This window comes from Toxoplasma gondii, chromosome II (assembly GCF_000006565.2).
Source record: "Toxoplasma gondii ME49 chromosome II, whole genome shotgun sequence".
Lineage (NCBI taxonomy): Eukaryota > Apicomplexa > Conoidasida > Eucoccidiorida > Sarcocystidae > Toxoplasma > Toxoplasma gondii.
Genome location: NC_031469.1, coordinates 309196 through 333872, shown reverse-complemented (window position 1 = coordinate 333872; position 24677 = coordinate 309196). Strand labels below are relative to the sequence as shown.

The 24677-nt window shown below is 53.5% G+C and overlaps 3 protein-coding genes across 3 annotated transcripts; 1 reads left to right on the top strand and 2 right to left on the bottom strand.

Annotated features, from left to right (window-relative positions):
* Positions 1–640: 640 nt before the first annotated feature.
* TGME49_221415 (hypothetical protein) lies at positions 641–1369 on the bottom strand (the record flags this gene model as incomplete). The annotated part of the gene is made up of 2 exons (XM_018779916.1): positions 641–782; positions 1245–1369. 2 exons carry the CDS (start codon positions 1367–1369, stop codon positions 641–643), a joined length of 267 nt encoding a protein of 88 aa, XP_018638264.1.
* Positions 1370–2303: 934 nt separating this feature from the next.
* ALP4 (actin-like protein ALP4) lies at positions 2304–10444 on the bottom strand. The gene is made up of 9 exons (XM_018779915.1): positions 10287–10444; positions 7240–8955; positions 6568–6650; positions 5943–6093; positions 5312–5550; positions 4794–4865; positions 4130–4243; positions 3662–3791; positions 2304–3132 (listed from the first exon to the last, which is right to left on the bottom strand). The coding sequence occupies exons 2-9, from the start codon at positions 7717–7719 to the stop codon at positions 2980–2982; spliced, it is 1422 nt and encodes a 473-aa protein (XP_018638263.1). The 5' UTR covers positions 7720–8955; positions 10287–10444; the 3' UTR covers positions 2304–2979.
* Positions 10325–22963, top strand: TGME49_221400 (hypothetical protein). The gene is made up of 2 exons (XM_002369928.2): positions 10325–15412; positions 15644–22963. Exons 1-2 carry the CDS (start codon positions 14159–14161, stop codon positions 20393–20395), a joined length of 6006 nt encoding a protein of 2001 aa, XP_002369969.1. The 5' UTR covers positions 10325–14158; the 3' UTR covers positions 20396–22963.
* The last annotated feature ends 1714 nt before the right edge of the window (positions 22964–24677 follow it).

Below are 24677 nucleotides of genomic sequence, written 5' to 3'. Positions count from 1 at the left end.
ACCAAGACTCTCCCTTCTTTTCTCTCAGTGAGCGCAACGAAACCTGGACCGGTATGCTGCTTCAGTGACTTGACTTTGTGTGCATAGGGGGCGATCTGTCTATCTCGAAAAAAAGACTCCCATCTGCTCATCGAGAGTACTTTCTTTACGTTGTTAGTTGAATGGCTGTGGTGATGGTATTGCTGCTTTCCTATGTCGCCAGAGAAATACCCGCATTTCGAGGAAACAGGAATCAACTTCGAATGCAGCGAGTCAGTGATGGCATTTTTCCGCAGTGTGCTTGGGCTCTGTCGATACACGAGTCGAGTCTGACAACCCTTTGTGAGTATGGAAGAGGAGAGACTCGTGGAGAGGAAGCTTTCAAACTCAAGAATCGGCGAGCACGGGGAATAAAATTTAACTCAGTTAGTATGGAGCTTACAGTTTTACACTCAAGCAAACGCTAGGGTGTGAAGTCTGCTTGCCCCCCTATTTGAAGCAATTGCGCGTGCGACACACACATAGGGAGACACCCAGATGGAAAGCGACGGTTAGCAGAAAAGTCTCTGTGTGCGTTCCAGTGCCGAAACAGAACTCGTGCTGAAGAGTGTTCGTTACAGAGCTGATGGGGCTGGGACTTCCCGATTTGCCCCTACGCTTGTCAAGCCACGAGAAAACCGTTCGCGGTGGTCGCAAAGTCTTGGAGCTTCGTCGTAAGGAATAACACGGATAAAACTCCCGATAAATCGCTTCTTTCCGCCACCGCAGTGCCCTTAGTCATCCACGAAGATCCACGAAGAAAGCTGAAAACGCCATGGAACGGAGCAGAGAGAAACGTGTTGAAGCACAGCAGAACGCCGCTGGTACGGTAAACTTTTCGGGCATGGGCAAGCATTGTACAAATACTGCTACATGGGATTTACGGGACTCCGTTCCCGACTTTGTGGAAGACAGAAAATAAAGTGCGTCGGAGGGAAGCAAAAGGAAGGCGCAACGGAAATTTTCTCTAAGTGGGTAGCAACTTAGAGAAAAATACTGAGACAAAGCGCTCAAGAGAAAGCTATTTCGGAACCATATCAGGGAAGGCAGTGGACCAGCAGAAACAAAGTGCTCCGGCTCTGGAGGAGACAGGCGGGTTGTTAAGCGATTGTCAATTGGAATCGTCGTTCGCGCTTGAGATGAAGAGTTCTTCTACGACGAAGTTGCCAGATGGAGATGCGATGGAGGAGTACTCCTTGTTCAATGCTTTTACTCGGAAATCTTACCAAGAATTGATGCCGTGCCTGCATCTGTTTTCTTCAGCTTCCAAATTTGGGATTTCTGTCGCCTCTCCGTTGCAGCAGCCGCACTGAAACCGCACCATCCGGACGTACTTCGTCAGACCGAGCATTGCTGCTGGACTCTTACTCACCACATGCAGGACAACAGGGTAGAACGTTGCTTTCGACGTTGAACGAGAAACGCTCAGGAGCCTGTCGAGAAACACCTGCTAGTCAGTTCAGGTCGCAAAATGCGCCTTTTCCCTCGTCGGGGTTACATCGTACTTTTGTTCACCCGTGACGTAAATGATAAGCGGAGGATTCCACCACTGTCAAACAACTTTCCTGACTTGTCTGTCCAGAAACAGGGAGTGCAATTCACACAAATGCCTGACTCTGCGAAAAGCAGGGGAAACCAACGTTGCCAACCAGAAATCGTTAAAGGGGTCCCTTGAGAATACAAAAGAGACCTTCCAGTCCTTTCCGAGACTGTGTGTTGTTTCGTGACCCTTTTTTCGCTGGTAGAGAACGTCTCTGTTTCACGTGTGTGCGCACTTATAGAACAGTGTGCACCACTCTTTACGTTAGAACGTACGTTCACCAGATATGAACGTGGTTTTTGTGACTGATTTTGTACCGAGTAGGTTTCTACGGAGTCATTGCCTGACACGCAAGCGCCTATTCCTGTGTTGTCGAACAGTTTGTCAACTTCGGTCTGAAGTGTCGCTCCTGTATTGTACTCTTTCCGCGACGGGCTGTGCATTCCACCCTCGACAGAACCGTGTGTGTTGATGAAGCAGTCGAAGCTCCATCGACAGGAGAAACCACATTCTTCAAAATGGACGAAGATCCGCCCTTTAAAAGAACGACGGATTCGAGTGCCGTTCACACGCCACACTGCACTAGGCTATAACGAATTCGCATCCGCCTGCGCGACCAGTCAAGAATTTGAGAATGGTCTATTTATACTCACCGTTATACATTTAAGTCATTTTATTGTCGATGCTACCTTGAAGTGCTTCTTTAATCAGGGTAGTATAGCTCTCCGGTTACATACTTACCATTGAACTGTACAAATTTTGAGTAAATGGAAGGGTTTGCGAATATTAGGTTTTCCCTGAAATTTATTCGGAAAAATAGGCTTCTTAGTACTGCCGCAAGTACATAACATACAGTCCCGACAGTAGCGGTTAAACTATCGAAGAGTCGAGTTTTTCATAAATCTACCGGTGAAAAGCCCGTCTCTGTCCCAGGATCGAAAGGTGCGCTTTTCGGCCGTAGATCGTCCTCGAACGGTCTCTTTTTCATAGTCGCATTAAAACAAAAAACGTTCCTTCCCCCTGAAACTTTTAAAACGCTAGTTATCATTCTATTAGGCACGCACTCAGACCCGTTCTCTTGCTGTTGCATCGTAGCTGCACATCGAGAATATGGCCACGAGATACGCCTTTCACCCATTGGCATTTGACTTATAGCCAGTAAAGAGTTGCGACAAGACCTCTCAGTACTTCTGCGGCAGCTGTCGAGAGAAAACGCTCCGCTTGGAGTGGCTAGAGACGGTCAGAGAGTTACTTTTTTGCAGAAAACACTACGTAGTCCAAGTCTTCCTTTCAGGGCGCAAACCACACACCCAAAAAACGCCTAGAGACCCGCTCAAGAGGCCCGCCTCCGTCCTCTCCTTTCCCTTTCATGAGTTTTAGTTTGCCTTCTGCCGTCGCCTTTTCAGAGAGAAGCGACAGCGTCAGTGTGTCTCTGGAGAAGAAGGCTCGTGAGTCTCGGCTGTGTTTCCTGCAGACGCCTGCGTGGCATCCTCTGACGATGGAAGAGAGTGGAAAATCCACGACGTCCAGTCGGGCACAGGAACTCCGCGTTCGTACTCAGTTTTTGTGTACTCCTGAATGAAACAGGAAACAAAGTGAAGACAAGGTTTGACCCTCTCCCTCGACGTCTCTCCGTCACTTGTCGCGTCGTATGCGTCTTCGATTCGAAACTCCGGGGAAGAAGAGACTAGAAACTCTTGAAGGAGGGGGATAACGCTACACGGGCGGAATGCACGCATTCTCATCCATCTGGTCTTTCTAGGCGAAACGAGCCTTCGAGAACGTTGGGAAGAAACCCTCAGTTCTCGAGGTGCATGCAGTCCCTGAGACTTGCATGTATTTCCCGCAAAAGCCTCGAATTGCAGAGAGGCTCCCCGTTGGCTACTTACACCACCACAAGAACAGAGATTTTCCAGCTTTCATTTGCTTCGTTTCTCTATTTACACAGAGAAGGACCACAGCAGGGACAGCGGGTAAACGCGGGTCGCTGCTTGCGCATGTCGCGTCCAAGTGGTGAGGCTCGACGCGTGGGGAGACAAGCAGGGAGACACAGACGAAAAGGGAAAGAATGAAAGTTGTGACGATGTTCATTTCCGAACTGACTTGTCTGCCTTCGAGGCCTGCATGCATGGAGCCTCCCGTCCACGCTCGCAAAAGAGGAGCAAAACACGGAACGCCGAACTGGACGAAACGTCGGAGTGTTTGAAGCTTTGGCTCTTCCGCCAAATGCGCTCTGAAAAAAACGATTCACAATTCACGCAAAACACACAAGTTGTCCTCTCTGCAATTATCTCTTCCCACTCGCCGCCTATGCACACATCTGAAAACATTCACTCGCATGCGAATATATATATATATATATATATATATATATAAATGTATACATACACGTACATGTAGATGCAGATATATATATATATATATATGAAACCGAGAAAACATATTCACAAATGTACATATATGTAGGATGCAGACGATGTGGACAGTGGGCAGTGCATAGATGGCTGTATAGAATGGATATCTACGGATGAGGGCTACAGAAGAGCGTAAACTTGTTGAGAGTAGACTTACTCGAGTTCCACGGCCAGTCGAGTTGTGAAGCCTCGAAACTGAGTTGTACCTCCACACAGAAGGATGTTTTGTACAATCAATCTTCTCATTTCGAAAGGGCATTTGCGAATGGATCTGCGACGCAAAAACAGGAACCAGCCTCGAAACTGCCGGGTGTCATAGAGCTGCGGCCTATCGAGAACAACCAGGAAAGACCTCACGGCGAAGCACGACAGATGCACCTCGAGAAAGCAGTGCATGCATAAATAAACCGATTTACCAGTGCATCAGCGCGTGTTCACAAACAGCAATAGTTACATATATATATATGCATATATATATGTATATACATTCGTACATATGCGCACATGTATGCAAATATGTAATTTATACACGGGTATGAAGGATGGGGATAAAAGAATAAGGTGTCTTGGTGGGTACCACAAAGAGACGTTTCTGCCGAGACACATGCTGAAGGGCCCGCAAATGCACCGAATGGCTGGTATGGATAAGGAAAACCACGACTACACAACATTCATATATATCTACATATGTACATGCAGCTCTGCTTCTCCAGTGGCTAGGCCAACAGGTCGCCCTCGATGTCACTACAAGGGAGCATAATGCACGAAGAATCCGCTGTTTTCGTCGAGGAAAAACGAAATGAAAACGACCGAAAGCTTACTCCACAATGGCCTCTTGGATGGACGAGATTGCGCCATCCGCAGCGCCGAAGAGAACTTCACATGCCTTCCACCTGCAGCGATTACGAAGAGTTCCCGTTTAAGAAAGAGACAAGGATCAGAGAGACTGTCCTCCGCGCTCGCAGAAGCAAAGACGCGTAGGGTGTCTGAGATTCACTGAGGCGTACACCCACGGAAAGTCCCGTTTTTCGCTGGCTAACACCCCTTCCGTGAGTGGTTTTTCGTTAACGAGGTGAAATGCAAATGGACAACTTGTGAGGTGTATCGTCTTTCTTGATTCAGAGGCGCGACGCAGCAAAGCGCACGGTTCTCGCTACATGTCTCTCCCCTTCTTGTTCCATCTGTATTTCCTTCCTCCTCTCCCCTCTTCCTGTCGCTTTTCCTGTCTCGTCTGCCTCTGCCCTTCTCTCTGCCTTTCCTCTTGTCTCGCGCCTGGGCCGATCTGTTCTCGCCTGGAAATGCCCTGTCCACTTTTCCTGCTTCGCTTCGACGTGCGTACCGGCACTCTGGACTGATGGTCAGAATCGTGTCTTTGTTCACGCGGAACTGAATCGCCTTTTCGCTTTTGAAGGCCTCGACTCCGCTCTCGACTTGTGCGAATTCGACTGTCTCTCCCGCTGGTTCGCGTCTCTTCGCATCTCTCTTCTCCCGCTGTGAAGCAGCTTCTTGGAGGTCGAAGGCGACGTAGCAGCATGTCACTTTGATTTCTTCGATTTGTTCCGGAGACAGCGACTCGACCTGGCGACAGCGCGGAGAGAACGCGACAGCGGCAAGTGACGAAACAGAAGTGGAAAAGAAGCGCAGTCTGGACAACCTTCTCGCCTCCAGAGTGCACCCCGACAGCAGGCGAGAACAGCCGACGTCTCCGATCAAGAAGAGGCGAGAGAAGGCGACAAGAATGCGGTGAAGAAAGCAGGGAACGAGACAGAAGACTGCTCGAACGCGAGTGAGGACGAAAAAGAACTAGAGGTGCTCTAGACTTACAGTCGCTGGTTCGTCGGCGAAGGCGTTTCGCAGGCACTCGTGTTTTTTCACCGCACTCCTTTTGCACTTTCTTCACGCGATACAGAGAACGTTTCTTTCCTTTCAGGGAACGCAGATGCGCGATCACTTTTCTTTAGGAAACTCACCAGACTGACAGTCGCTGGTTCGTTCGCAAAGGAGGCCCGCAGCAACTGGCGAAGTTCGCGATCCACAGAGGCTCCGCCAACGCCCGCCGCAGTCAGCGAACGGAGGTACGGACACCCCAAGACCGTCGCCAGAACTCGTGTGTCTTGGTATCTGCAGAACCACAACGCGAGAAAGGAAAGCGAAATACACCTTTCGGTGCAGGGAGAGGGAATGGGGAATGGTGAATGCAGTCGAAAAAGAGGAGACCAGCGTGAAAACGTTCTGCACAAAGGAGACCGGACACGGTGAAGGCGGAGAAGACACAGATCGGGAACGCCAGAGAGTGCACCTATCCCCTAAAGTCGTAGGAGCTGTCGCTAGAATTCATGGTCTTCTGAGTACACAGTCACATAATTATCTGCGTGCATCTACGCAAGAGTGGTTCATTGGTCAGAAGCCTTGAATCCGAACATGAGAGAAATCACGGGAGCAGCCTTTCTATCCGCGGCTGCGCCGTTCACGGAGCACAGACGGCGGGGAAGCAGTGCCTCTTTAGAGACACCGTGTTGCCGGAGAAACGGAAACCAGCGACCGTCAAAGAAGGGCAAAAGAAAAAACGAACTCGTGGAGCCTTTGCGTGCCTACCCGACATCGACAACGATGCCTGTATCCACTCCGCAGCAGTAGAGAGGGGAGACAAGGTCGGGGATGAACGAAATGCTTGGAACCTGGGAAGAGACAAGACGCACAACTGAAGGTGCTTCGTCTCACGGGTGTCTGAGCTGCCTGGGTCTGCTGAAATGGTTGGAGTCACTAAACGTGATGAGAGTCGGATGAAGAGGATTCAAACTGAAGTCGAGAGTGCTCCACATCAGAGTCCACAAACATTTCTACGCCATGGAGTTGACCAAGCATCATTCAAGCATGCTCCGTAGAAAACGCCGATACATCCCTATGCACAGCCTCTTCATGTATATACATTTCCACTTCCTCAAGAAGCCGACAAACCTACATCTATATACGTATATATATTTATTTATATCCCTCGCAAGAAAGAGCTGAGTTCTCTACACAAGCAGCCTCGCCAGAACGAGTTTCCAGCTCCTCATAGAGATAAATATAGACAGACTGGGATAGAGGGATAGAGACAGACTGGGATAGAGATAAATATAGACAGACCGGGGTATATGGATAAAGATAGACATAGTGTACTCGCTAAAGAGGGTCATAAAACATTCTCTGCATGTAGTTTGCATTGGAAAGAGACTGTGGCTCTTCGGAGTGGAGGGCGGCCGTAGTGGCTGTGGAGAAGTTTACATCGTAGATTTCGAAGAGGAGCTCGACGAGAGCAGCTTTTTCGGAGGAGTTCTTCATCAGGCCTTCGCAAAGGACGAAGGCCCGGTCCCGGGGCTGAATCGAGAGGCGACGGAAGAAGAGATCGTCGAGAGCGATGCGGAGCCTGCACTTGAGCGCCTCATGCGTTTCTGCCGCCGTTTGTTTCACGTAGATGCTCGGGATGAGCTTTCCATTTTCTTCCAGTTCGGAAGGACGACCTGCACGGAAGACGCACTGCGGCTCCGGCTCGCCTCCCAGGCCAGCCTTGATGAAGGCAGTGCCCAAGTCGAGGACCAGCGGCAACTGCTCAAAGAAAATGAAATCTTCAGGAGTCGCCGCAGACGCAAAGTTCGAGCCTGAAGAGACTCGCCGCAGCTGCTGCCTCTGCGTGCTCCAGTCCAGCGCAGGCGTCCCCGACGAACGGCGCCGCGAAGACGCCCCAGACTCCGCCGACTCTTTCATCTCCTCTTTACACAGGAGGGAGAGCAGAAAGAAAAAGTGGAAGGTAAGAGGGGAAAGCGAGGGGCAAAGAGAAGGAAGAAGAGATGAACAACGCGACAGCGAGAGTGTGGCGCAGGGGGAGAGCGAAGGAGACAGCGCGAATCGCACGCGCCTCGCAAGAGAGCCGCAGAGAGAGCCGAGGAACAGAAGGCGCAAGCAGGCTCAGGACCGGGACAAGAGTGAGAAGATGAGAGGAGAGAGAAAGAAGAACAACATGTTCTACGGTGGCTCGGATCCGCGCGGGAGGAAAGAAGGACCGAGAGAGAGTCCCCGAGGGAAGGTGGAGGGGAAACGAGGAACGGTCGAGTTAACGGAGAGAGAAAGAGCGCGAGAACGCAAAACAAGAGGCGAATGATCAAAGAGGTAGGCGGGAGGAGACGAGGGCGACTCGAGAAAAAACAGAGGCGTAGGAAGATGACAGGCGAGAGAAGAGGCACAGAACACCCAGGAGGCGCGAGAACTGACAAGATGCAGAGTGGGAAGGAGAGAGAGAACCGTGAGAGACTATACGGAGAAGAAAAGACGCAAGACTTGACGGGAGACGAAACACGGGTGTGGACGGCGCGAAAATAGCCGACGAGCCAGCGAAACCTTGCACGGGCGGAGCTGCTTGGCGAACCGTGAGGAAGCACCCGCATGCATTTGAGACTGGAAAAAGGGAGAAAGCTCTGCGACTTCAGGAAGACATATTCAAACAAGACAGAAGATCCACAGAGTCACCGTTCGCGCCAGAAATGCTGTGTGGCGCAGGCGCGGAGGGCGGCGACATCGGGAAGTAGGGTTTCATTCTATGTACCGCGTCTCTGCAAATGGCGGTAACAAGACACACATAGGTGTATATAAGACTGGATTTTTACCCCTCTAAGTAATTGAATTTTCTGAAGTTCGTGTTTCGGAGTCTTCCCTGGGAGGTACGTTGCCTTCCTAACGAGCGGGGAGTCAGGCAGCCCGAGCCGTGACTCGCTTCTCCGGACTGTCACATCTCGGCGCCGGGTGCCGCTCTCGTGGGCCTCTAGTGAAAATTCCAACGCAAAACAGAAGAAACGAGCAAAGACAAAAGAAGGGAGCTGAAGCGGACGCAAACGATAGAGGAAAACCAGAGAACGAAGCAGAGCAGCCGCTGAGTTCCGGCTCGCGTGCTTGGGGGAACCCGCCGAAGAGAAAGAGGCGTTACGGGGAGTCTTTGGAGGGAAGCCGCTGCAGAAGAAATGCCAAGCGAGAAGAACGAACGAAAAGGGGAAGTTGAAAAAGAAAGACTCGCAGAGCGAAAAGGAAGAAACGAAGAGTGAGAGACAAAACCGAACTCCAGGGAAACCGCGAGGCACGGGATCGGCAAGACTGCATAGGCAGGGGCGCACACACCACACTCTCCACGGGCAGAGAGTCCGCACCCTCTGTCTTGTGATGATCATAAACAGGAAATGCGAACGAGAAAGCGGCAAGAAGTTTCGGGAATAATTTCCCTCTTTTGACAGAAGCCCGTGCATGCAGGGCAACGGGACGCAAATCAGCTAGCGGGAGACACGACTGTCTCGACCGTAGTTGCTCCCCATAGGAATCAACCGCCTCCACAGCATCGCAGACTTCGTCGTTTCTTTCAAAGAACGCTGTTGATAATATCTTCAGTTGCAGCTCAATGAAAAGGGCCTGTGTTTCTTTTCTTAAACAAATAGCGCACTGGGGATGGTGCGGTTGTGAGGAAGGCGGCCTTCACGGCAACAGACCGCGAGGTCGGCAGCCTGGAGTGAGGGGAGTAGGCTCCGAGGAACTTCCCCTTCCTGCGTTCTCGATCGGAAGCGTCCCAGACGAAGTTTTTTTCCGCTGCTTCTTGTTTTTCTTGGCAGCGTTGCTAGAGCGGAGAATGCGTCGTCCTGTTGCACCGGTCGAAGCCTGAGTTGCTGTTCCCTGGCGTGATGAAGAGTTGACAAGAGTTCTGACAGAACGTAGGTTGCGAGAAACTGCAAGGGAGAAACGTAAAAAGAACGCGTCTTCTTCCCCCGATCTAACGCCCCCCCCCCCCCCGCGACAAGAGTCCTGACACACAACAAGGGCGTCCTCACCGCAAAGAGGAAGCGCTACATATATTCGGGGTTTGGCCAACGAGATCGTGAAGACAGCACCGTAGGCGAATGAAAAAGTGGAGGTGATTCTCATGATGACGCTAACGCCTTGCTAGATGTCCTCTCCGAATGAAAGCGTATGTAAGTCCAAACTCGAAGGTGGAGCTGACAGGATTACCTCCGGTCACTGTTGCGCAGGCTCCGAGCCCGATGAGCCGGAGATTCTGTCGTGGGCCAGAAACAGCAGACTCACTTTTTAGATGATTTCTAGATAGAACCGTACTCTGCAGCTTATCGATGTAATGAAGTTCCGCGAACCACGACAGCACTGTGTAGGCAAGCCTGATCTCTAGGTGTGAACTCTGCGCCCTCGCGCAAGTCTACCGTTGGATCTCGGAAATTCTGAGAAAAATAGCCTCGCTGTGGCAGCAAGCCGTAGCCAGTCCGAACTACCTAGGACGAGCTTACTAAGGTAGGAGCAATCTGATAAACGATGTGAGGATACTGGCAGCGAATCAAAGGGACGTCTCCCTTTCTGGAACCACGTCTCGTCCGGCGGTGTAAGCATCTGTTGTACAAAAAATAGCTATTGGAATACCTACATTTCACCATACCGCCACAAAAAAAGAGAGAAAAACTCTACCCATAACTGTTGCTTGTGAATTGTACGCGACGCAACTCGTGTTTAGTGCGTCGCTGGCAGCAGACGCTGCACTCGAGAGTAGGTGGTGGATAGAACACAACATTGTGTCTCGTGGATACTGCTGAACTGTTCTGACAAGGACAACAGGGCTTACAAAGAGGCGTACTCGTTCACGTCTTTCGCACCATGTAGCCGCCATCGATGCTAGGTAATGTAGTTCCTTCGATCTAAGTAGCTTTGGAACGCTACAGATATCGTGGTAAGTGTCTCGCGCCAGAGAGCACTGAGTCCGGGCCTAGCAGCAACATTTCCTCGGGGAGGCTGGTGAAACGAGGCGCGGAACGATGTGCGACGCGGTTATAGCTACCTCCACAAGGTCCCGGAACACACCACGCGTTGCGGCAGCGGCCATGAACACGGACAAAATACTGCGAGCCAATGCTGGGACCAAATCGCTAATCGTTCGCGAAAAAAGGCTCATAGAGACGACGATGTGCGCCCCGGAAGGACTGGTTGACGTGACCTGCCCGCCTCCCCCCCCAGGAACCTCCACACAGGTCGATTGTCCATTCTGTCTCGAATGTCGCACAGGTGAGCTGTAATTCCATGTATTCTCACATCTATCTTTCTGCACATTTCAGTTGCGATACTTACATCGTTACGAGGAACGTTTTGCGCGAGCAACACACTCGAACACGAGTGTCTTCCCTTCTGGCGCTTGGTCGTTCCGCAAAATAAAGTCGGCACACACATACCGCCGTCATGGCCTCGCACACACTGTGTCGGGTGTCTTCCGTGTGCAACCCGTTGTCCCTCGCTAAGACCTCCAGTACTCACAGATGTGGACCGGTGATCTGTGTTTTTAATTCGATTCTGCGGCGACGTTCCCGATCGTTTGTCCCCTGTTTCATGGTACATTTTTGACAGGACAGCTTCAAACGGATCGCAACCTTAATAGTCCCTGCAGGTGACTTCATCCATTCCCGCAAGAGCACACATCTTCTGAAAATGCCTTTCGTCTCCTGTCTCGGTTAAGCCCTGTACTGTAGCGAAGCACTGCCTCCCACGCGACCGCAGTTTGTCTAGCTAAAGTGGCGGCTTCCAAAATCTCTATTATCCCTGTGTCTGTTCCAGAAGGTACGCGAATGCGTTCGCTTTTTTCGAAGTCCGTACCCCTAACTTCTGCGGTGTGAGTTAAAACCCTGTAGTGCCAGGCGCAGCACCGTGCCTCGACCCCCCCCCATTTTGACTCTCTCTCTCTCTAGCAACACAAAGGTTACAAGTTTCTCTCGCCCGATTTCGCTGAATTTCCAAGCGGTATACGGCGCTACCAGATTCGGCAACGCAGCCGGCGTTCTCCTGATCTTTCAAGACCACGACGCAACCCGGGTATGCCACGGCGAAAGTGGTGTGGCAAAATCGTGGCATTATCGCTGGCAAGCAGTTGCATCAAGTCGTATGGCAAAACATTCTCGATAGCTAACGCCTGGACTTCTCTCTAAATGCATTTCTACCGTATTTGTGCAAATTTGATTCCCTTTTTAGAACGCCAAAGAGCCCCATCCGGCGGTGCCGGCAGAGTGCAAAAAGGAATTCGTCCCGAACAGGGAACTGCGAATTCTCCGTGGACTGAGAGGCTCGAGTGTCACGCACTGGCGTCGGACTGAGGCGTTGTGTGTTCCCTGGAATGAATGTTTTTCTCGCCATCTGCCCGAATCGTGTGTTTGGTGTGAACGGCTGGTCATCACAATTTCGCATTTCTCTCCACGTGAACCTTTACAACCACCCCCCCTTTCCCCCAAACCCCGGACGTACAATCGGGTGCAACAGGCGCGCAAAGCTGCTTCGCAGACCTTTCAGGGCGCTTTGCTTTCGGGACTTTCCCGAAAGCCCCAAAGCTCCTCGCGTCTCGATTCGTGGCGCACCCCCCCTGTGTTAAGGGACGAGCCGCTTGGCCGATCCTAGAGCCGGAGACGTTGCGCAACACATTTTTAGCCGTTTCCGTCAGGTGCTTCTTCTCCTGCCGTCTTTCCATTTCCTCATTTCACTTTTCGCTTCAGAATGCTGGTCGGTTAACGTTCGAATCGTCTGTTTCCCCGGTTCTGCAACAGTGGATTCGGCTGTCTTCGCGTCCTGTGTCTACTCGACACCTTTCGCCCCTAGAGTCGCCGGAGAAAAGAGGGCTTCTGGTACGTGCGACGCTCAGAGCCTGCCTGCCACCCACCAGGGAAAACGCCTTTCGGGAGAACTGTGGGGCCAGGTGTTGCTCATACCTCGAGTCACTTTCCTGGAAAAGCATTTCCGTGTGGCCTTTACCCTCTTTTCAAAGAGAAATGGACTGTGTAGCGACGCCGCTGTTCACAAACTCCGCCACGCATTGACCGTCCTTCCAAGGGAAGTTCTGTATGTGCACACCTCTTCTGCCGCGCTGGGAGTCGTCCAGTGCGGCAAGCTGGTTCCGGAGAGCCGTTACCTCGGCTTGCAGACCGAGAGGTGGCAGGCAGAGGGCGCGGATCCGACTTCCGTTTCTGCAGACTCTTTGCTCCCGGCGTGCCGCTCTGTTTCTTTCTCGGGGAGAAAAATCTTGCAGCGCTGGTTTTTTCTTTGGAGACAAAGTCTGAGGTCGAATCGCCGAAGGTGTGCCGTCTAGCCACTTCGTCACTGGCGGGTGAAGCGCGCGCGGGGGGGGGCGTCTCTTTTTCCGTCCCGATGTCCCTCGATTTTCGCGGGATGTCCAAACCCACATCTCCCGATTGTCACTTTCTCTCCGGGTCCTCCCCCAGGGGACGAGAAGTGTTGTCCAGAGAGACGGCTGGGCACATGAGACGGGCGTTCTGCTCGTTTTTTCTAGTGCAGCTCTCGCTTTTCCAGGTCCGTGTGTCTCTCTGAAGTTCGGGTCTGGCGGGTCCGGGAAATGCAGTCGGCAACCTGGAGCAGCCTTGCGTGTTTGTGAGCAGAACTGAGGCCACAGTTGTTGAAGCCCCAAGATCCAGTGTGTGCATTCGTCGCTTTTCTCTGCCATTCGCGTTTTTTCACCCAAGAAGCCCTGGATACGGAACCGAAATCCGTCGCCACAGAACCGCCTTCCAGATTAGGGAAAAGCCCGGTGCCGTTGCGTCCACTTTTTGTCGTCCGGATTCCGCGACTTAACCGTTTACCAGAGCTTTAGAAAGCCTGTCAACACGGCGATCGCACCTGCGATCCGGCTTCTTGGAACGGTGCCCAGAATCCGGTTGTAACAGTGTGTACATGTTGCAGAACACGGGGACACTTTCGTGCGAGGAAGACTACTCTGTGAAGAGAATCGTCTCCGAGTCGTGGTAACGAGCTCAACTCAGGTGTGCTGCGGTCTCCTTCGTATGTCCAGGGCTCAAACCCGTTCTTGAGGTAGTGCACAGAATCAGACCAGAGAGGGAATCTCCGTTACCGAACTCCACTGGCAAGAGTCGGCCAGGGAAAACAGTTTTTTCCGTTTTTTTCACGGTGGAATTTAGCCGCCTCCAGTGCGTTGTTGTTTCCTTCAAAGGACGCGCTCTACTCTGCGTTGAAGAACGGCATACTGCGCCCTCTCCAACGGCCGTTCGTGTCTAGCGCTCTCTCCGGCGGCCGTGTCGGGGTGGCACACAGGGTTCCAAGGCGAGTCTTGCCGAACCCACGGGGGAGTCTGTGAAAGGTGGTTGAACGCCTCCGGGAAATCATGCTGAACGGTCTTCCGGTTCCGGGTCTGCAAAGACAAAGGCGAGTGTGCGGTGTCTCGGACTATGCGATGCCGTGTAAGGAACCGGATATGGGGGACTTACTCGACGCGAATCAGTGTCTTTCTCAGACAAAGATGGACAATACCGACGAGCAGGACCTCTCACCTCCAAGCAGTGAAGCCGCGGCGTCCACCTGTGCATTCTCGGACAGCGCATCCTGGGGGGAGTCTCGGGACCAGTCCTCGCCGTCGTCTCTTGCACACCACGCAGCCCAAGAGTTCAGTGACCAGGAAAGCATTTCCGCCGACCAAGACAAGTCCCCGGACGAGATAAGCAAACTGTGCATGCTGCCGGATGGCGTGTGGAACAAGAGAGGATGTGAAGACTTTGTGGATCTGCCTGGAACAGATAGGGGAAAGTCCGGGGAGCAGAGCGACCGTTTCGTCGCCGAGAAAGACGACGCCGGTGTGGCGCTTGCAGCGAGTGAGACAGTCGGAGTTGACGCAGCGATGGCGAGGTGCCAGACTGTTCCGGAGGGTCGGAGAGAAACAGACATTCCAGCCAATGACGCGGCGATACCGGAGAAGGGAGCAGACGACTTTGAAAAGTCAAAAGACACAGAGGCAACGGTGAGGACAACGCGTTCTGAAACGATGTTCAAGACACGAGTTGAAGCCTCTGAGAATCGGGATATCACGGAGACCGTGCAGCGCTCATCACACATGGAGACAACCCAGGAGACAAAGGCGCGCGGTAGCGGGGGAGAAACGCGCAGTCTGCCGAACAGACAGAGCGCAGACGAAGCAAAGCGGGACACCTGGGGGAGTACCGCGGCGGAAGGAAAATCCGCTGTGCCCGTGCATCGAGAGGAGAGGAAGGAGTCTGCGGAAAGGCAACTGGCAGAAACGGAGCCAAGGATGGAGGGAGAGCCGACGGAGGAAGTTAAGAGTCATCCAAGCAAGACTTCTGAGACTGGAGTTCGTGACAAGGAACCGCAACCGTCAGAGATCGGATGTGCCGTGTCGACAGGTGCTGAACTGGCCGCGGGGACCAAGGAAGACGACTCCACTCAAGAAGGCGAGGTGCAGAGTCTGCAGTGCCAGCCACATGCGGAGAAGGAAAACAAGAAGCTGACGAGACCACGACTTGTTCTACGGCGAACAGGAGGAGAGGATACTCCAACTTCAATTCAAGAAGAATCCAAGGACAACACTCCTGTAGCTGCCTCATCCCCAGGGTCCCGTCTTGTTCGGGTAAGAAGGGAGATAACTTTACAAACAGCGCTTGCTTTATCCAAGGAGACAGCAACTCCTGCGTGAAGTATCAGAGTCGGACAGCATTATCTTTACAGTTTACGTAATGCGTTACAGCTACAGTTGTCACGTAGTGTCGACGAAAGCCTTGTACGAAAATAGATACAGAAGAACTACCTGCCTGAATCTGTGTCATACCCTTTTCTGCTCTGTGTGTGTGTATGTTAACAGACACCTCCCATTGACGAGAATGTGTTCGTCTCAGTCGTGGCAGCTGAGTCCTCCGCGGCGGTGCTTTCAACGGAGCAAAGTGTCAATCTTCCAGTTCCCGCTTCTCTATGTAATAACCAAAACAGCAGTGACAACGAAAACCGCCTCGAGTGTGGCTCAGAGTCGCCGGCGTCCAGAATCTTTGGAGGACGAGAAGGCTCTAGTGTATTATCTCCAGCTGACGCGGCGGTCGTAGACGCGCAACCGGAAGCGTCGTGCTCCTTGACGGTGTCGGCGTCAGGCGCGAAGCGCCAGTACTCACTGTGCACAAGCTCACCGGAAATAATGTCGCCCTCCAACTCAAAGCTGGGGGTTGCCTCTCCGGCGAACAGCCTTCTCGCGGGGACCCCAGGGTGTCGCTCCGACGTCTCCGTGGGCGAGAAATTGAGAGATGAGGTAAATCTACCGTGTTGTGGCACGGTACGGCTCTGCCGCTGTGCGGTCCCGCCGAGAATGTGCGCCTGCAGTTTGAATGCGGCCAAGAGCTTCCCGTCGCCGAGCAACAGAGAGTGGAGAACTACCGGATGCTTCGGTGAGGTCGTCGTGTGTGGCTGCGAGCGAAGTTCGGCCAGGGGACATGCGGAGGTGATGAATGAGAAAGGCGTCACGATCGACCATGAATGCCTGAGTCTGAGCGGCATGGACTGTGTCACACCGTGGAGAGGCGATTCTCGGCTGGACAGCTGCGGCCAGAGCACATGCAGTGGGTGCTGGAGAGTGGCGACAGCTGATGCGGTCCGCAGTGCAAGTGGAGACAAGAGTTCGTCAACGTTCGTACGGGGCGCTGCAGAAAGTTGTTGCGCTGGCGGCTTCCCGGGGAACTTTGCAGGTGCTGGCCGCTCTCACGGCGGGTGTGTTTCGTCGAGTGCCTGCACCTTCGTGGAGAGGGCGGACCCAGTTAATCTCCGCAGACTCCAGGCCTCGCGCGCTGCGGTATACGGAGACATCACGGGCGCTTGCCCCGTCGCGTGTAGGACGAAGCATTGCTTGCCTCAGGTCCAGCTTTTTTCCGGTGGTTGCCCATTTCTCCTCGGGCCGCAGGAGACGGCGGCAGCTGCTGTTGCCATCGCAGATGCATGCGAAGATACCTTCCAGTCCCTGGGATGGATTTCTGAGAAGCAGGGCAGCACGCAGGCCAAGGCAGAAAGCAAGTCGGAGTTGAAATCGAAGGACGCGTTTCAACCAAATGAGGACGAGCGGCTGCACCGCACTACTGACACTTTGCAGCAGGGCTCGGGAGCAGAAGAGAACGAAGAGATAGGCAAGGTCGTGGCGCCGACGAAAAAGAACGGATCACTGCTTTCTGAAACTCTCGAAGCGGTGGCGCGCTCTCGCGGACTGTGGTCACAAATGGTTTTGGAGTCCCTGCTAGAGAGGCTACGAGAGGCAAACGGAGCTGGAGAGATCTCAGTGACACCGACGTCCGCGCAGAAGGTGGCAGCAGACCGAGTCATGGGTCCGTCCAGACTGTCAACGATGGACAGCCCGGTGGGCAGTGCGAACGAGCTGTCGAGCATGCAGTGCCGCGAGAAACTCGGGAGACTCGTCCGACAGACGGGGTCACCTAAAGAAGTCGGCGGGACTGAGGCGCGGTGCACGCCGCTGAGTGGCTGCTGGTCATCCTGCAAGAATTCCGTGAAGGCGGGTCTGGACGCGACAGACAACGCCCACGGCTTCGCGCGAGGATCCGAATCGAGGTCGCCCTCTTGCGGCGACGTAGTCAAAGCTGTTCTCCAAGACCAGCCAGGACGAGTGAAGACACCTACAGCCGTGCCACGGTCGTTGACGGAGGCGGAGGCGAGGTTTGGTGGCGCCTTTGGAACGGGGGCATCACGGCCCGAGTTGTCTAAGGCGGGTGTGTCGCGGCGAAGAACAGACGAGGTCGGACGAAGTGCCGCGCTGCAAACAGAGAAACTCAAGGGTGCGCCGAGCGACAGTCCCAGACAGGTCCCCCCAGTCCAGAGTTGGGGGCCGGGCGCCCCGATTCGCACGCTGGCCGAAGCACGAATCGCTTCGTTGAATGTGCGTTTCTCTCGAAGCGCAGCCGGCACCACAGCGTCACCGTTTCCTCCCAGAAGGACAGTAGTCCGACGACAGGGGCAGCTGGAGACCATGCCTGGCCTGGCGAAGGCTGCAGTCGCAGTGAAGCCCCGAGAACCTGGGATCCAAGCAGGGCATGCCAGCGACCGTCGAGTGGACAAAGACGGCAAGGCCGGCAGCTCCGCGGTGCTTCTCCGGGCCGGGTCGTGCCGCGCCGCCTCTGCAGCTCCGAACGCCAGAAACGCTGGTCCCCGCAGAGCCAGGGACACTCCGCGACGAGATAAGCAAGATTGCGGCAGACGTTCTTTATTGCCTGGTACCCACGGGCGAGGGGCGAGTCACAGCGGTCACGCATCGTCGGCGCCTGACGCGACTCAACACCAGCTCGACGCCTTGCATGCGGCAGCTGCGGCGGTGCTGCGGAGTCGCCTTGAAGGCCACAAGAAGGACCAGATGGCTGGCCGGTCCTCTCGACACGCCCTGCGCGCGGTACCCTCTGAGCGGGGGGGGACGACTTTGCCAGGCCATGCGGTTTCCAGCGAAGGCTGCGACGCCGAAAATGACAACCTCGCTGGACTGTGGAACTGCGCTCAGGTCGGGTCGGAAGGACCGTGTGGATCCCGTTTTGAAGGCAACAGAGAGACACTGTCGACGTCGCAGGTGTCCTCGGCGAAGGCGAAGGGGGCTTGTCGGTCCCCGGCGACGAACGGATCCAGCCTGGGTGACGCAAAGGAGGACAGTCGAAGTCGATCGGACTGTATGCAAGCCTCAGAGTCCTACGGAGCCTGGCGTCAGAGGCATGCGGAGGTGGAAGCCGGAGAAGGCTTTCTTGGAGAGAAGGCTGGCGAGGCGAAGGCGTTCTCGATAGCTGGGGATTCAGAGAAATCGGTTCCCCGATTGCCAGTTGAGGCCGCGACGCTGGCCAAGGAGTTTGCGAGGAAAGCACGCCTGGGAGAACCTCGCGGGTCCCAGACCGTCGCGGATAGCCAAGTCGGCGTGAGTGTGGTAGACCCGATCGAGTGCCTTATCGCAGGTGTATTGCCGCACAACGAATATGCGCGCTTGACGGCGGAACGCGCGGCGGAACATGTGGTGCATGGAGGCGCGGGGAATCCGGTGCCCAGGGTCAGACGAAGTGTCTCGATATCTGTCCTCGGGGAGAAAACCACGGCAGTGAAACGCGGCGTGTCTGAGACATTCACATCCGGCGAAGGTCGGCAGGAGAGCAACAAAGATAACGTGGCGGACGACCAGGAGGAGCAACTGCGGAAGCGACGGAAGCTGCAGTTTCTTTTAGGCATCCCCTGTGGTTTAGAAGACATCGAAGAGGCGCTGCAGTGGAGGGGAGAAGCCCAGAGTCGTCTGGCGGCAGGCGCAGCGCCGGTGTCTGCTTCGAGTGGAGACGTCCTCGACCCCGAGCCGTCCGGAGAAAGGGATCAGACACGTCGTCTTCTCGTCCAGGCAGTGGAAGGACGGGCTGGTAGAGAGGAAGGCTTTCGAAACTCTGATCGAAAGACCGAGCAGCAGTCCAACGAGGAGACGGCTTCGGAGGTGAAAGATCGGAGTTTGAGTCGCCAGGCGTCGATCCAGGAAAGTCGTGTTTGTCACGAGGAAACGTCGTCTCTTCTGGCAGTTTCTTCGGATTCACGGCAACCTGTGCCGGCAAAGGTGTGCGCTGAGAGACTTGAGGTGGGCAGGTATGAGGGTGAGGGGAGATGTCGCGTCTTTGACCGTACTGGAACCGCAGGCGCGTGCACTGAGGTCGAAGCGACGGCGATTCATGGTGGTGTCGAGCCACACGAGGAGGGAGATGTATCAAGGAACGCGTCGCTTCTGCGTGAGGGGAAAGGCCAGGCAAGTGTGCCAGTCTCCGACACTTGCGCAGCCGAGTCTCTAGGAAGCGGTGAGCACAAAGGGAAATTCGAAGAAGACAGCTCTGAAGGAGAGGGGAAGGCGGATTCGGGGCCTGCGTGGGCGAACGGTTCTGTGCTGTCGCGAGTTGGAACGCTCTCGATGGGGACTCTCTCATGTCTCCGCCGATTCTCTAGCCGGTCGACTGTCTGTACTGCGGGGTCGTTCTCGCGAGCCTCGTCGACAACGACGTCGGCGTACGATTTGTCTCCAGTCGCAAGCCAGATTTTGTCAGGGTGGTCAGGAAGTATCAGCTGTCTCGAGAAAGGCGGCGAGTGTGGAGACGGGGGACTTGGGACCCTCGGTGTCTCGCCACTTCCTGTGACTCCTGCCGCCGTCGTTCGATCGGAGACATTTCCGGAATCCGGGGAAACTTGGGGTGACAAAGAGTCAGGTAGTGCTCGTCCTGCGCTCGCAATCGACTTGAGTGGCACCAAGGGCTTGCGTGCAGAGACACAGCTAGGCGACGGGGCTGACGGAAACTTCGAGGAAGCGGAGGAGGCAGGTGAGAAGACGTGTGGTAGCGAAGACTCGCGTACGACAGCTGCATGCGTAGAGCTGATGATTGAAATGTTTCAAGCGGTGGGCGAAGAGGCGGCTGTAGCTGCTGCCGCCTCTCTTTTGGAAAGGACCGAGAAAGACGACCTTGAGTCGCAGTGGGAAGACATGGACGGACAGGGGGAGGCGAGTTCTTCGTGGAATCAGGGATCTCCCGGTGAAAGCCTCACCCCTGCCCAGCAAAATGTGTCAGTGCGCATGTGAAGGGTGGGGTCCTCCGAGTGTCAGATACTGTTTCTTCTAGGGAGTTTTTAGCGGACGCCTTTGAAGACACGAGGGAGTTTTATCATAAGTTGTCGTAGGTGTCAGTGTGGGCGCACCACGTGGGAACTAGAAACAGGCAACCAGTGTGTTCCGAGGGAAGCGTCAGAGCTCATCGGGATTTTGATAACGTACGAATCGTGGTAGAACGGACGCGCGATTACTGCCGGTCGAATGGGACCTCGTGCGGATAGGGGAGAACTCGTTACGGAACTACGCGTACGGACGGTGTCTAACGCAGAATTGTATAGATCGATAGGGCCGTGAACTAGAGGCTGGAGTTGACGATCTAATGAGTCATATTCATAGAGCTTATGGCTTCGCGGTACGGCGGGCGTAAGGACTGGCAGAGACCGCAGTGTTCTTCAAGACTAAGTTCCCAGCAGAAGGCGCGGAAGCCGTCTTTCTCCGTAGCGTAGACTTCGTAGTGCAGAAAAATGATGTTCGGTCGATGTGAACAGAGGGAACTGCGGTTTTTTGTTCTGGTGTATGGAAGGACACCGGCAGGGAGCGGTCGGTGTTCGTGAGCATCTTCTGGTTGCGGACATTCATAGTCGGTGAATGCGGCGCAGAGAATTCGCTAACGGCGTTTTTTTCAGCTCTGGAAATGCTGGCGCATGCTCGTGATTGTAGTGGCATTGACCAGGAGAAGTAGCGGCGCTGTCGATTCCGCCGTTTATCAAAGTGTGTTCTGTGTGCGCGGTCCGTTTTTACTCTAAGAACGCTCTAGTAGTGCAGACTTGTGGGAGGTGGCTCGGTTGGCGGAAACGGCGTGGGTGCTCATCTTTCACTTTCCGCATATATAGCATTCCGCATCCACGGACTGATGTTTACCGTCTACAGTGTCACACCTCACGAGACGCTCCAAGTGGCTTCAATCGTCATCAAAATACGTACTTTTGTCCGTTGCGTCCTCTGTGGATATCGCAGTGAGTTGCAGTGTGGGAATTTTTTTGAGGCTTGATGGAGAGGATACACATGGCTGGGGGCAGGTGTTACCAATTAGGTGATGGTGACGGTGTTTTTTGGATCGTTGCTTTTTGGGAGGTTGTTCACGCGAGCATCTAGTCTGAGGAGGTTATCCAATCCGTTCGATTTTTTTCGTTGACGAATCCTGCCAACATGATTGCGAACGCGACGGTATGTCGATGGAGACAACACTGTCCGTGTAAGAGATGCCGTTTCTTCAAATGACAGTGTTCTGTTTCCTGTCTGGTTTTGGTCTCATAAAGCGGATTCGGGGAGTATGTTTTTACGGACGAAGCAGCGGGATGGTGCGTGTTGAAGCGGCAGTCGCGTCGTCTGTAGAGGCTGTGGAAGTAACGCACAGCACGAAGTTGGCGACGCACGTCCCTTGAGATGTCAGGAATACACGGAGGGATGAGCTTTCTTTCAAGGCGGGCCAGTGTACATCTGGTTAACTGACACCAGGTTTTATTGACCCGTTGTAGTGTACAGTTTCCCGTCGTGTGCCTAAGAGGGAGCAATAAACTGTTCATCATAGGCGCCTTTTCCCAGCGGTTTTCTCGTTTCTCCTTCCTCCCGCTGTCACAACGCAAATTGAAGGGGTAGTGCAAGTATTACGGTAGTACAGTTCTGTAACAAAAAAGTGAAATTTATTCCCGCGTGTGACTTGGCGGGTAGTGTAGGGTCAGGGTGTGTGTGGTGGGGAAGTAGTGTATGCGAAGTTTGCGCATTTCCAATGGTGCCTGGTTGGAAAGTGAATCCGTCTCCCGAAGAAGGGGTATTTCTGTTCAACATAAACTTAGCTACTTGTTACACTAGTGAACGAGTACTGCGCATGAACTGTACCTCAATATCACACAAACTATCTTTAAAAATGTGTCGTTTCATCGAAATTTTGACGGCAGCGGATCAGGGTAATTCCGGGCAGTGGTAGAGAACTGCCTCAGGCTCTGTAATGGAGAGTGCTTTCCGACACCAGGAGTAGTAAAGAGGTTCGAAGCGAACGCACTTGCCTTCCATAGAACGCTCGCACATTTCACTGACGTGAAAAGCGCCTTGGCGCGTGCAGATGTCTTGCGCTGATACCGGAGCGTATCTTTTTCTGGAAGTTTCTGAGCTAGGTCAACGTGGTTGCTGTTGTGGAGGTGGGTCTTGTTGGTAGAACCATGAGGGCCTCGTAGATATGTGGAGGCTTCGTAGCTGGGTATGACGAGAACCGAGGTATGATGAAACCCGAAAATCATGGCCTGCTTCCGTCTTCACTAAATATATTATCCAGGTTTTGCCTGCTCCCCTTGAACGACTTACCCTGTTCGATCTTTCCCAACTGAGGCAGACTTCTTTCAGATTATTCAGTGTAGTAGCAGTTCTTTTAGGCTTTCACTTTTCGTGCTGGGGAACCTCGTGAGCCCGGCCTTGTTCCATTTTTGTCTCAGCAAAGCGTGACATATCGCACCTTGAACTCGCCATCCTACGTGTATAAAAGGGATTACTCATTGTACGGCGTCCGTCAAAAACTTACGTTTTTCTGTCGTTGGCGATTGGACACACGATTATATTGCTAATTTGTACGTTTTCACGGGAGTCTAAAACAGCCGTTTACTTGGGGAAGACTTAAAGGTCCCCATTTCTCTTTTGCTTTCTCGATTATCTAAGCGACTGGGTACCACTTCTGCCTCTTCCCACGACGTAGAGCCAGTCCACCTGACGGCGTAGAACCTTCCAGGTTTTTCCCTGCCCTTCCCGCGTGGTCGAGCGATTCCAACACGTGTCTACACTATCAAGCTGCACCACTTTGCATACATTGGTTTGAATGGCTCCGCCCTTTGGTGGGAGTTGTACAGATCCACATATCATCGATGGAAAAAAGAGTGTGTGGTGTGTCACTAGATTAGTTACGAAAGACCCTTGTAGCACAGTGCCCCATTAGCCACACAAAAGTCTTCAGCGCGCGCCCGATTCAACAGCTGGGCTATTCAGGACTAGGCTTCGATCCAGCTAATACCGCGGACAGAGGGTGAAACATCGTCAACGCCTTTTTCTTGTTTCCGTTTGTTCCAAGAGGCACCCTCCTATCCAACGAAAGAAGAAAACGAAGAGTTTTCTGCGTTGGAACAAGAATACCATCATCCTTTGAAAGGGAGCTCGCGCGGTGACTACAACGAGCGACGTAGCACGCCATTCGGTGAGGACAACGTGGCTATCGCCCTTTCGTGTTCCTAACATTTTCCCCTCTCAAGTAAGCGGAGACCGGGTGTATCGAATTTTCTGTGTAAGCAATCGTCCTTTCGGTCGGATTTTTCCCCGCTGTACGCTCTGACGAGAGCCGTCACCTCTCGATTCTGGGAGTAAGCCGTGAGAGTCTGCTGCTGTTCGTGCGCGTTGTCACACTGAGGAACCGCCGTTGACCAGTTTCTTGCCGTCTGTCGTCCGCGTTTAGACCGTCTCGTCTGCGCATCTCCAGCTTTTTCTCTCATTCATCGAACACAGCACACAGCTGTGTCCTCTCATTTTTGCTCCTACGCACAGGTCAAGAGTTTTTTTCCGTCTTCAGCTCCTGCCGCTCGACACCCTGCCTCCGCGCCCGCCGAGCCGCGAGTCAATTGCAGCTCCCGCGCCGATTTCCCCTCTGCGACTCATCGCCTTTGCCACTGCTTCCAAGAGGTTGGGCTTCGTTCTAGATCTTTCCAAGAGTTTAGGCTTCTTTCCGGAGCCAAAAACTTGTGGTCTCGACCCTGTGCAGGTGGTCGATTCGGTAGATCTGTCAAATCCCCATCTGCTCACTCAGCAGGACTCGCAATATGTGTGCGACTGAGACTTCGTCTGTCCACTTTTGAGCAAAGAAAGGTCGTTGAGGCGTTTCAATTCTTGCCGCATCTCTCCGCCGGTAGGGTAACGCACGACTGTAATGTCCTCGATCACCAGCAGTCCATGCGCTTCTTCTGAGGGAAGAACCTAGGGAGCCGCGTTACCTAGCAGTCGACCTTTGGACGCTATCGGAGTCTCAGCCTACCCTAGGTTCTATGATTTTTTTCAAAAACAGGAGCCGAAGTTTTTGCTACCGCGAGGGTACGATGCGTTACGCCTTTCTGTGTGTCTCAGAGCGTGACTGAGCCTAGGCCGCATGTGCCGTATCCGCTTATGGCGGCAACTTGAACTGTGTTGTTCGCGGCTGGACCGTGAGAGCGCCATTTAATGAAATGTGTTTTGCCCCTGTGTCATTTCCTTCTTCCCAACAGCTTGTCGTTGAAAGAACTCC